The sequence below is a fragment of the Amblyomma americanum genome, chromosome 1 (genome assembly GCF_052857255.1).
Source record: "Amblyomma americanum isolate KBUSLIRL-KWMA chromosome 1, ASM5285725v1, whole genome shotgun sequence".
Classification (NCBI taxonomy): domain Eukaryota; kingdom Metazoa; phylum Arthropoda; class Arachnida; order Ixodida; family Ixodidae; genus Amblyomma; species Amblyomma americanum.
The window spans coordinates 142,822,278-142,834,449 of NC_135497.1; the positions used below are offsets into that span (position 1 = coordinate 142,822,278).

The 12,172-nt window shown below is 49.9% G+C and overlaps 1 protein-coding gene across 1 annotated transcript; it reads right to left on the reverse strand.

The window, feature by feature from the left end:
* Positions 1-877: 877 nt before the first annotated feature.
* Positions 878-11,205, reverse strand: LOC144113781 (lysozyme 2-like). The gene is made up of 6 exons (XM_077647093.1): positions 10,600-11,205; positions 5,590-5,731; positions 4,381-4,472; positions 1,741-1,804; positions 1,142-1,217; positions 878-1,014 (listed from the first exon to the last, which is right to left on the reverse strand). The coding sequence occupies exons 1-6, from the start codon at positions 10,744-10,746 to the stop codon at positions 900-902; spliced, it is 636 nt and encodes a 211-aa protein (XP_077503219.1). The 5' UTR covers positions 10,747-11,205; the 3' UTR covers positions 878-899.
* Positions 11,206-12,172: the final 967 nt, after the last annotated feature.

A 12,172-nucleotide genomic window follows, 5' to 3' on the forward strand; every position in this document is an offset into this window, starting at 1 on the left:
AATCACTCGGCCCTGGCAATGTCTTCATACTTGCTCGGTTATACATGGCTAGCAAAGAAGTTAAATAAGCCAATAAAAAATTCCAGGCCCGTACAAAAAAAAAAGTCTAGGGCTGAAGTATAGGCTATCAATAGACGTTTTTTTGCAATTCATTGTTTTTGTTTTCCTTTATCCATGTAGGAAAGAAAAGTATGTATTGCGGAGCGGGCTGATAGCTGGGTTCGCTGCTGATTTACTGAAACAGTTTCTTTCTTTCTTTCTTTCTTTCTTTCTTTCTTTCTTTCTTTCTTTCTTTCTTTCTTTCTTTCTTTCTTTCTTTCTTTCTTTCTTTCTTTCCTTCTTTCTTTCTTGCCTTCTTTCTTTTTCTTCGTTTCTTTCTTTCTTTCTTTCTTCCTTCTTCCTCTCTCTTTCCTTCCTTCTTTCCTTCCTTCTTTCTTTTTTTCTTTCTTTCTTCTCTGCCAGTTCGAGCTATTGAAAATGTGCCGTTTTCGCGTGGGTCTGCTAATTTTAGTGTGCCTCCCGGAAAGCTGGACACCAGCGTAGACGAAGGCAGGGGCGGACCATTGCAACATCTGTCCAGAAGAAACTATACGCATTTTGGAAGAGTAACGCGTAACCATAACTTATAAAACCTATGGCTAAACGTTGAACGCTCCCGTTGTAGTAGATCCCAAACAGCTGCTGCAGCTCCCAAAACACAAATCGCCGAGGCAATCATCGATATTCCAAACTCCAATGAAAGGCTAAAACAATAGTTTCTATCGGCGTCCACTTGAACCAGTGTAGTAAAACGTCAACGATACAGCCATTTCTTCCGCACTTCAAGCTGATATATCAAATCTTCTGCGTAATCTACGTGATAATAGCAGCGAGAATACAAGAATTTAAAATATATGTTTTTATTTTCTCCCGTAAGTGTAGACGACTGAGTTAACGTGCACAGCATTGCCGGAAACACATTCGGACAAGTAATTGCTGAAGTTTACTCCTCTGCACAGGCCCCTCCACACGGCCCTGCGATAGTATGGGATAAAAAGGAGAAAAAAAAAGGAGCGCATCAGGCACCAATGCGATAAAGACTGATCTTCTAAGACGCGTATAAACGCAGAGTTGTATGAAACCATTTCTGCATCCAACTCACCAGGCAGAAAATCCGTGCCTCTTATAAATGAGGCGCGCGCACTCGACGTCGTCGGTTATGTTGTCGTCCTCCAAATCTGTTCAAGAGGAGAGAAAAAAACATGACGACTGCGATCGCATTTTTTTTTTAGAAATTTTGATGTTGCTTTCCAGACTCATGGCTAGCTAAATTACCAATGGCAACTGAGACGGACATGCGGGCTGGTCAGTTCGACGTGACTGCGTTGTGCGAGAGAGACAAGACGGCAGACAACGGCGAAATGGTTGCATCTTCTATCTCCTTACAGCGTTAAAAAAAAAAAGAGACAAGGAAAGCGTACGTGTTGTCTTTTGTCTCTGTGTCCGGTGTTCTGCTCACTACAACAATGTTATTGTTTGCCTACGTAGCGCTGCTTCGGCGGCTCCTGATTGCAGTAAATCTTCCACTCTGCACTGCCCTATACGCGCATACGCTGCACCAACCCACCTCCAGAATAAATTTAAGCAGAAAGTCGTCTTCCCTGAGTTTTGTGCCCACCAACCGTGAGATGGTTTAACTTACGGCAAAAATACAATAGGAGGCTATGGGCGCAAAATAATTGAGGAATGGAGCCACCTTACCGGCGCAATCAATGCGGCATTCGTTCTTTGGTCCGGGCGGACTGCACCAGTACCGGTCGTTGATCTGGAAGTGGACAAGACGGCGATTTGTTTGCGAGGAACATTGGGCCAGAGTCGGGTGGCAGCCGTCACTTCCGTATTGTACGCAATTGTAGTATAGCGAACGTGATTTACGGATATATGTATTGGGAAGCCGGTGAGTTATTGATGGTATTTGTTCGGGAAATAATCGACGGTTGCGAACGCATTGTGAACGTAGCCTTCACCTAGTGGTCTATTTGTCGCTTTAAAGACTTGATAATTGCCTGGTTGATGACTCGCTTTTTTAGTTTGGATGCACAAATATGTGCGCGGATACGGTTAGTCAGCTGTTCACGAGTTACGCCTTGGCCGTGTGCTGAGGCTATCAGAAGTGCGGGCAAACTTAACCGACCGCCAATGTAAGTCCGGTCAAGAAGCCCGCGTTTATCAATACAGTCCTTCATACAATCACAACCAATGCTTAGGTGATCGATTCTGCGTCGGTCGAACAAGATCAATAAATATTTCCTGGCAAACTTTAATTCATGTAGAAGGTTAAGTCTGTAGTGGTCACCATCTCTCTTCTGAAGGCAAACCACATCGCTGTGCGGTAAGCAATGGGTCTGGGTTAGTTGCTACACATCTGAGACGGGAAGCGCTCAAAAAGATAAGAACAAACCAAGAAAACAGGCAAAGCGCGCTTCGTCTGTCGTCTTGATCCGTCCTTGCTTTTTTTTTTGTGCCGTTTAACACATCGATGCCCATGCTCGCCATTATTGATGTCACAGTTGGGCAACAACCATTTTACCGTGCGCTGTTCCATAACTTGTCAACACAGCAGAGCATATTTTCCGAAACTGTCTGAATAACTGTTTGGTTCTGCGCGCTTCTCATTACTGTGTTTCACCTACTCTGTCGCAGGCTCACAGGTAAGTCGTTTTAGTTATGGCGGTCATTGCCCGCATTTGGCCATAGACGGGCAGTGGCGCATCGCTTGACCGCTGCACCACTGCGCCAGGAGGGGTATGAGGACCCCCAGGGGTCTATGGACGTTAAGTAGAGGAAGGCCTATTCCGCATATATGGACATTTACCCATGATCGCTATCAGATCAGCTGCCATATCCGTCAACGCTGCATCTGATCATCGGAACCGAAGTGAAAACCGAACTGCCAGCGCACCTAATTCGCATTTGGCCTAACTACGCAAATCTGCCATCATTTTTTTTTCTTATGGGAGGTTTAAAGTCCCGAAGCGATAAATTAGCTCCGGATTAATTGAGAACACCTGGTGTTTTCGTTCCTTTTTTTTTCTTAGCGTGAGCTGTCATTGCGCAATACACGGGCGTTTTTATATATCGCCTCCATCGGAATGCAGCCGCCGTGGCCGGAGTCAGCAGCCGAACGCCAAAGCCACTGAACCGCCGCGGCGGATCAGACATGTCAGATACCCGCCGCAGTGCCTAAGTGGCGATGGCGTTCGTCCCCCTGTTTTTCACTGGGCTCCAGTACTGGCTTCGAATAAAGGTTTTTCCTCCTCCTCCTCCTCGTGAGCACGAGTTTGCAGGTTCGATTCCCGGCCGCGTCGGCGCCAAAAAGGCCCGTGTACTGAAGTTCCGGTGCACCTTAAAGAACCCCAGGCAGTTGAAATAGATCCGGAGCTTTACAAAGCCACCTTTTGCCTGCTACACAAGCAGGACGGCGCCTGCCATGAAACGTCGCCAAAGAATGTACTGGTGCACACGTGACTCTACACTGCATAGGTACTCGGCCATGCGGGCAATGCGGCAAAGAGGATTAGCGCTTTCGCGCACCTGCTACATCCAACCGAGCGATCACTCTTTCCACTCCTCGACTGTACCGAATGCATGTGTGGCCAATACGAACCCCTCTACAGCTTACGAATTGCCGCAAACCAAAAAAAAAAAAAAGGCGCGCTGCGCGCCAGCGTTCCGTCGACCCAAACCCACATTCGAATGGTATATATCGGGCAAGTACGTGCAGTCTGATGTGATCCCCTCAGTGAGAGAAAAACTAGTACACACCTCCGTTCGCGTAGAACTGCGAGTTCTAAATGCTGGTTTACCTGTGACAAGGCACACGGTCTCCTGGCTCTCCCGGATCCCGACTCGTCTCGTATCGTATAACTGCCGTCGTATTCAGGACGTGCGCACCGCTTTCGTCGCCCGGTGAGTGCGCAAACGGGTGCGCTGTGGCCAATTCCCTAAAGCACCCCGACGCTCCATGTATGCCCCGCACAGAAAGGATGTGTTGTTCCCCTTGCTTCCAAGTGCGTCCGGAACCCCGGGAGCACTATTGAGCGTTCAGCTCGTGACCTAGCAACCCTTCCGGCCGCACGCTCATAGGGCCTGGTAGCTTCTTACGAGGAAGACACGCGTTATTTGTTGTTCACTTTTGCTGAAACGGCACCATTCGCTGCACCGGGAAACGGGAGCATGCCGATGGTGCTCCAAGTCGCGCAGTAGGTGTCGACAAGTGCACATACTACTGCAGAGTGCACATGACGTCACTTTTCCCATTGATTACCCTCTGTCTGGGAGTGCTTCCTTGTATATAGAAGTTTTTGCCGCTCAGTCTACACAACGCGCGGGGGTGCGCACCTGGAACAGGCCGTGGTCGGCGCTGCCATCCCAGTTCATGTGGCCGACTGCGCTGCTGTTGAAGAGGCTCTCGTGCTCCGCGATGCACACCCCTGCGACAGCGTTGCCACTGGATTCAGTCCACTGCGCTTCTATACAGTGCCGAGCGTTGTCCATGTATGCACACAGCCGGCGAGTGATCAAGCCAGGCTTCGGCAGCACAGACGAACAACAAGATATTCATGAACTCACCATCATCGTTGTACCTTCTGCTACTTGGGAACAATTAAAAGACAACAACAGCAGCAGCGGCAAAAGGACAGCCGATACGCCACAGTCAACGCAACCACTACGTTTTGGAGGCGTTGACTATGTTGCAATGTTTGACCTCTCTATATTCCTTGGACGAGCTTACTCAGCGCGTGCACCATTGAACTTGGCTTGTTTTCTTTCTTCCACTCATGAGGCACAATCAACGGTGTACAATTACTTTCCAATGTCATCAACATTAGGACAACGCGGGCATTTCAGATTGCTCATGGGTCCAAGAAGTGAACAACACATCAAAGTGCACTGCGCTCCGACGACGCGTGCGCTAGCAACGCGTTGTCGTTTGCTCTATCTCCCCGCAGACAGATCATCAGTGCAAATCACCCTAACTTACCTGTAGAGGATGCATTGAATGCAACGGTCAGATTAAGTCCTTGAATCCGATTCCCAGCAGTTCAGTCGCCACAGCGGTTGGACATTAAGTTGGTGAAGAGGCGCACTTCATGCTTTGTCATCCCGAGCAGCGCAATACAATGAAGCAATGTCTAGGCTAATCTCGAGTTAACGTCTGCACTTCTGTTTAGCCACGTGCAAGTACATGCACAAAAGCGAACTGGGGAGGCCTCATAGGTATATCGGTGTTTGCCGCTCTTTCGCTCTTCTCTTTCCTCCGGCGCATTCATCTAACAGCAGGTCCTAGCGCCCCGTTAGTACTGCTGCAGGTTAAATGGCATCAGGTAATCCACCGCCCTAACAGCAATTTCACTTTAACGAAGGCTGTGCTGTGCCCTACCCTATTGCAGTCAGTAACGAATCCGACGATAACAATTTGCGTTCAAAATTCGACGCTCTTCGGCCACAGCACTCGCTGGTGTCCTTGTGCTCACCGCCGGTAACGGCCGCCCAAAGTCGAGCACTGCCGGGAGGCGTCCCGCAGAGAGAGAGAGAGAGAGTGCTCACACTGCGCCAGCTGGTCCTCGGGGAAGCCGTGCACGAAGTACAGCTCCCGTGCCAGCTCGCACTTGTCGAACACCTTGCCCCAGGAGCAGGGAAGCGCCACCAGGGCGGCCAGGAGCGCGGCGTGGAACAGCATCTGCAACCACTGCGGGCGCCCGCGGTCAGCTCCGGTGCGCGGGGTGCGCGCACGTTTTATGAGCGTGCGCGCGGCCACAGGAACAGGACGCGCAGCGGACCGCGGGGTGGACGTGTGCGCCGTCCTAATCGGCGCGGTAGCCCGCGCGTCGGCGCTGACAGGTTCCGACTCATTGGTAGTCCGCGAGGGGTGCACAGCTCGGCCCCGGTAGCGGCGCCCGTACGACCTCGCGACTCGCGTGCAAGTCGAGAGGGAAGAATACAACACGGCGCTATCGCGTGAAGGGACCTCCGTGTGCGCTCGCTGAGTCAGTGTCCGGCAGTGCGCGACTCGAGGTGCATGGCCCATCCTGATTTGAACCTGTTTCCTTTTCAAGGCGGTTGGGGCACGCAATGTTGCGCCTATATAAACCGATATAAACGGGGCATCCCCTGAACGTGTTCCGAGAGGTGTGGGTGCAGGAGCACACACGTAGCACGCATAACAAACGCCTAATATGACCTCTTCGAAGCTCACAAGTTACGGCATGCATAGGTCTGCTAAATTCTTAACAGCTTCACTTCAAAAGATTCAGCATCAATGTGTCATTTTTCTTTACCCTTTCTCTTTGACCAAGAAGTTTTTTTTTTTTTTACTTGTCTTAACCAGGTATGATTAAACATTTTGCTTGGAGTCAAGAGCTTGTATACCGACCTTTACTCGCTTGACTCAGGCTGGACAAACACAAACAATCAAGAAAACATGCATTCCACGCGACATGACAGAATGAACGGATAAGCCCTTTCCTTGCTCTGACGCTCTGACAGTGGGTTGGGCAGCCTTCGGCGGTCTCAGCAATGGAGAAGCAGGCTTGAAACAAAGTCGATTAACGATGCAATAGTTTCTTCCTCTGCCCTGATCGTCGCAGCTGGTGACAAAAAGAGTACAATACTAGCCATCATCCCGGTTTTCACTGCTCGACGCCCGCTTCATGCTCGCTTCCACTGGATGCCGGTACTTTTCGCACTATAATTGCCGGCACAAAGGAGCTCCAAGAAAAGGGACGAATAAGAATGGCAAAAAACACACATCCAAGAAAGCGACGCCAATCGCTTTCTTATATTCTGGGATCCTTTAACCAACGCCGAAATCTCAGTGCACGGGAGTTTTTGCAAAATGCAAGATTACAGTGGCACTGAGATCTCGGTGGGTAAGATTTTAGCGCATACGTTCGCATAATGACCCTAGGTGGTCGAACTTAATCCGGAGTCCTTCACTACGGCGTGCCCCGTAGCCCTCATTAGCCTAGCGACAATCATTACCTTCAGGTTCTTGCCTCCGATCGCTGGTGCTCGTCCGACGTGCGCCCTATTAGCTTCTCGCGCGAAGCGGTTCTATAGCTGAGGCTGCTGGCGAATACTTTCGTCACTCGCTCAGGTTTTCGTGGCGCAATAGGCTCGCCTGAGTCACTGCACCGCGAGTGAATCTGTCGCAAGCGCGTACTGCGGAGGGCGCCGCTCCCTTTTTATATCGGCAGGGTGCTGACAGTGGAACCCCGGCTGCTTGACAGACGCCCGAACGGAAAGTCCCGCATGGCTCGCGACCGGCCATGTGGGCTTCGACAGCGAGGGATGATCGAACTGTAAGGACGGCGAGGCCGGTGAAACCGCTGCAGTTGTTTCCACGAAAATTGTAACTTAGCCGAAACATTGCTGCAGCAAGAAACGCCACTCGAACGAAACGCAAGCAAGAGGAGGAAAAAGAGAAACAGAAAAAACTCGGGCATTTCTCGATCTGAGTTCCTCGTGCTGGTTTTCTCGACATGGCAAAGTGATCGATTGGTCCCGCCGTAACACTGTATGCCAAACATTAGGCGAAAGTGGATCCCGTATAAATGCCCCGTGTGCTGCAGTACAGACCGTGTACTATAGTTTCAGCATAGTTGCTGATTTTTCGCGCAAGAAATATAAAATTCTTAACCTCTTATACATTGAACTGAATTTCCGAACATTTCTCTCAAAGCCAAATTAAGGAGTCAGTATGACAGAGGTTCGGAAGGCATGCTGTAAGATCACTCGCTGCAAAAATTAATCCCTCTTGCCCGTCAAATATCCTAAAAGTTCAACACCCGCACTGCTACGTCAGCAGCTGGTGGATTGGAAGTTTTGAGTCGATTTAATGTACCTTGAGCGTGTGCGCGCTGTTTAATCGTTTTAGGACGTTCAGGAACCAGCCGAATTCGCAATTTTTTGTTTACGCATTACATTGTTTTTCTCAGTAAATGCATCAGTTCTTGTTTTACGTTTCTGTAGTTTAGGAGCGAGAAACGACCGCAGGCTGGAAGTCCATGATGTTGTATACCGCATTATCGTTGCCCGGATATTACAGCTTAGCTTCAGCAGGAAACCGTTATCCCGGTTTCCTTTTGAGAACTCCTCCGTCTCCTTCCTCTCCCGGTCCCGATTCGCTTTTAATAACTAAAGCAAAAAAGAAGGAAAAGAAAACACAGACGAACTGTTATACTTAGAAAGAGAATATTTAAAGTGAGGGCTTCTAATGGCGCTGGCACGGTGCTCTCCTTTCACACGCTCAGCATCTTCAATCCCGTCAGGCTTTGCGCCTAGCACGTGTGATATGCTATCAACAACCGCTGCATGGCTGTAATGTCTTGCGTCAAAAGCCGCGGTATGAACACAGTGTGCTTGTTTATTCGGTGTGATTTTTTTTGTATTCACGCTTTCTTTCGCATAGGCCCCTCCGCAAGGTCTTCGGGTGAAGGTCGGGGCAGAGATGTATACTTCGGAAACCGCTGTGCTTCCGACAGCTACTCTTGTAGACGAACTCGTAGCTTTCCTCGACTATGCGCGATTGGAGGAAGCGTAGTTATGCACGTAAAGAACCACCGGCCGCGCGACTTGTATTGTGCGCTGCCGTGAACTGGTGGTCCTGGAGGTATAGCCGCGCGGTCATGCACGAATCTGCCCCGCATGCACATTTTTACCGACCATCAGTTTGGAAAACTGCGGCATACTTTACCCTACAATCTTATACTTAAGAAGCTTTACAAATCTGTCGCTGTACATTTCACCTCAACCTTTTCAGACGTGCTCGCCATTCAGATTCGGGGCAAGTATTTTCCACCAAAAGAATAAATCCATACTTCAAGAATTCGCAAGTTTTTCATGCACGGATTTTCGAACTAAGTGCCAAAATAGTTAGAAAACTGTAGCGTCGAGATACCTGGATGTGTCAGATAAACATCCGAGGGATCGCGTAATCATTTACCTTTTCAAAGATGCATACGACGCTGGAAATTAAGAAAAAGAAAACAATGACATCACTGGTGGCGAAATCCAGCTGTCTGCAGGAAAATGGCGGAGAACGGGCCACCAAGTCCATTGTCTTGAGATATTAATTACTGAGTCCTCTAATTGGCATAAAAACAACGCTCCATTTGCGATATGAACCATGCAAAATTCGCTTAACAAAGCAGTCAGTGCTGGGTGTAGCACACCGCGAGAAAAAGCTGCAAGTTCGCTGCGTATACAGATGTGTGCAAGATTTGCTGTGGTCGTGCATAGCTCCAATGTGAAGCTTCCTGCTTGAAAGAAGAAAACAAACGGTCTGTTTCCTATACGCAGCTCACTTCTACACGACTGCAAACAGCGGCGGAGCATCCGTGTTTTTGCACAGTTCCCATACTTCGTTCGAGTAAATCTGCGAATTATTCAGTTTTTTAAGATAGGTTTTCTTGAGGTAAAAATATGGCTTTTTCAGCATAATATTTCTGGTGTCCAGTGTTGGTGGACACCAGAAAAGCGGTGAATCAGTTTAAGAAGCTGGTTAACTAATTTTTAATAACTTTTTTACTATTATGGTTAGGTGTCCCGTTGTAATTAGATTTGTAGCCGGTTGTTAGTATAATAGCCATCAGTTTTTATAATTTAGAAAACGCGATTACCTTTGGCGCTGTGGCCCGACAAAATTTCGCATTTTTAACTAGCTACGTGCACTGGAAAGGTTGCTTCGCCTGCATGCTTTTCGAAGACGCGCATGTATTTTGGCACGATGTAGCGAAATCTTGTCGAGCCACAGCGTCAAGGTAATAGAGTTTTCTGAATTCTAAAAACTGATATGGCTATTACCGACCGGCTACAAACCTCTAATTGCAATCAGGTGCCTAAGTTAACTACCGGAAGTTAACCAGCTTAATACTTAAAACAATTCACTGGTTTTCTGTTGTCCGCCAACACTGGTAATACTATGCCGCAAAAGCTATATTTTCACCTCAAAATGCCTATTTTGAAAATTACTATAGTCCTCCCTGAAACACCTGGCATATAAAGCTGTGCTATTATAGCGGGTTGTTCACGCAAATTTTGCGAGGAACTTACGGTGTTTATTGTAGCTGCACTAAAGCAGGTGCCTAGTCCTTTGCAATAAAAGTACAAAGGCGGGCACTGCATTTTTCCCAAGTTTTTGCAAAAGTTTGTTTCCTACAGAATTCAGTACGCCGCCCAAACCAGCTGAAAGTTTCCAACGCACTTATGGCGTTGCTAAGTTCCACTCGGAGCCCTCTAAGACAGCATAAGGGACTCAGCTTAAAAGTCCGCGTACCTCTCCAGGAAAAGGAAACTACTCTCGTAGTTGTGGCAGTCGGAGCAGACAGGCTATAACTTGAAAGGAAATAAAAGGATCACTACAGTACCGGCTCTTAGCCACTGTCCGAATTAAAATGCAGATCGCGCACTTCCGGTCCCGATTAGCGAGTTACTGAGCCATCGTGGCGATAGCAGCGTATACGTGCGCCTACCGCCTGGGGGTTTCGCATATCTTACAGCGCCGCCCAGTGCCGCGGCAGTCTCTCTTATCGCTTCGGAAGTCGACAGGAAGCCCACCTTTGCCGAGAGTCTTCGTAGGCGCGCGCCGAAGCCATCTTGTTGCTGCGGGCGGCTCGTTTCATCCATTCTGGCAGAACCGGCTCGAGCGCCGGGCCAACGATGACCTAACGGCGCGCGGTCCGCTGGTTGTTTGCAAGGCGGCATTCATGCCCAACTCGCGTCCGCGCGCGCACGCTTTCGCAACGCGCGGGATTATCGGTTGGAATTGCGAATCACGTTCCCTCCCCCCGCGAGCAGCCCATCCCCTCCAAGGTCGGGGCGCCCGGAGGACTGCGCTGCGGCACAGCGCACGCCTAGGATCAGTGGCCGCAGCGTGCGCCTTCCGAGCGTGCGACCGGCTACATGTCAGCGGCACATTCGGCGAGGCCTACAACGGTGTCTCAACCTGGCGTTGTCGCATAGGCTGAATGTTGCGCCTGCCAAGCGCTTAGCTTAGCGAACCACTGCGGTTGTGCTAGTTACTAAACACATCAAAGGAACGAGGTGGATCGGTGGATATAGAGCTTCGTATGGAACCGGCCATACTTGAGTCCAAGGCTCTCAGTGTGCCCCAGGCCGTGAGCCACAGCTGGGAGAAGCATGAGGCCCGCAGTCCAGGTATGAAAGAACCGCAGAAAGAAAAAAAAGAAAGCAGAGAAAGAGGGAGGGAGGAAAGAGTGTAGCTCATCTTGGCGCGCATGAGTATACATCGACCGGTTTGAAAAGCCTCGACTCAGGAGCGAACACTGCAGATGACTCTCTGGAGAACTGTCACGGGTTTAGGCCAACATATAAGAACGACGACGCTGAACACCAGCAAGTTTGTGTGGCCTACGTTGGGCACGGGATATCCTTAATTCTGTTCAAGGCACCTGTGAAGATAGAAATGTACGGACGTTCTTCTCTCATCGGGGAAAAGTATATTACACATTTACTGCCCTACCGCCCGTACTCGACTGATGCATCATTTCGTCTCAACGCGCAAGTTACCCCCGCGGGTCACGAAACAAGATAAGTCATGGCACGCCATGCGGTGAGTCCAAACCCATCATTTATCGACGACCAGCCCGTCCAAGGATGCCACGCGGTTTCGCGTTATTTACGGCCTCCCGTCGCATCCACATTTTGGCAAAGGGCAGCCTGAGGAGAGAGAGAGCGCGCAGCTCTGGAGGCAACATGCGCACGCTCTCGTTGCGCAACAGGCGAGCCTTATTCTCCGCAGGCAGCCCCACGCACGTTACTCACAGCCAGCTGCTGAGAAGCTCGCGCGCCACTCGCGCTACGCAATCCCGGAATCGCGCTGCGGCCCGTCAGTGCGAAACTCGAGCACTGGTCAGGCGGGGACGGGTGTTTATGTACTACACTAGCAGAGCTTCCGACGATTCTTGCTGGCGTCCGTTGGGCTCGAAAGCCGAAGAGCGGTTTACTCGTGGCCGTGTTCGGTACGGGCCCCCTTAGGGCCTTGATGAAACAGCTGCACTGCTCGGCGGCCGACGCGGTCTTTGGGGAAGGGCTGCCGGGCCTGGCGCCGCCTCAGCGGCAGTAGAACCAGATGCAGAAGTGCCTCTCGCAGAAGCTCTCGCCGATGTTG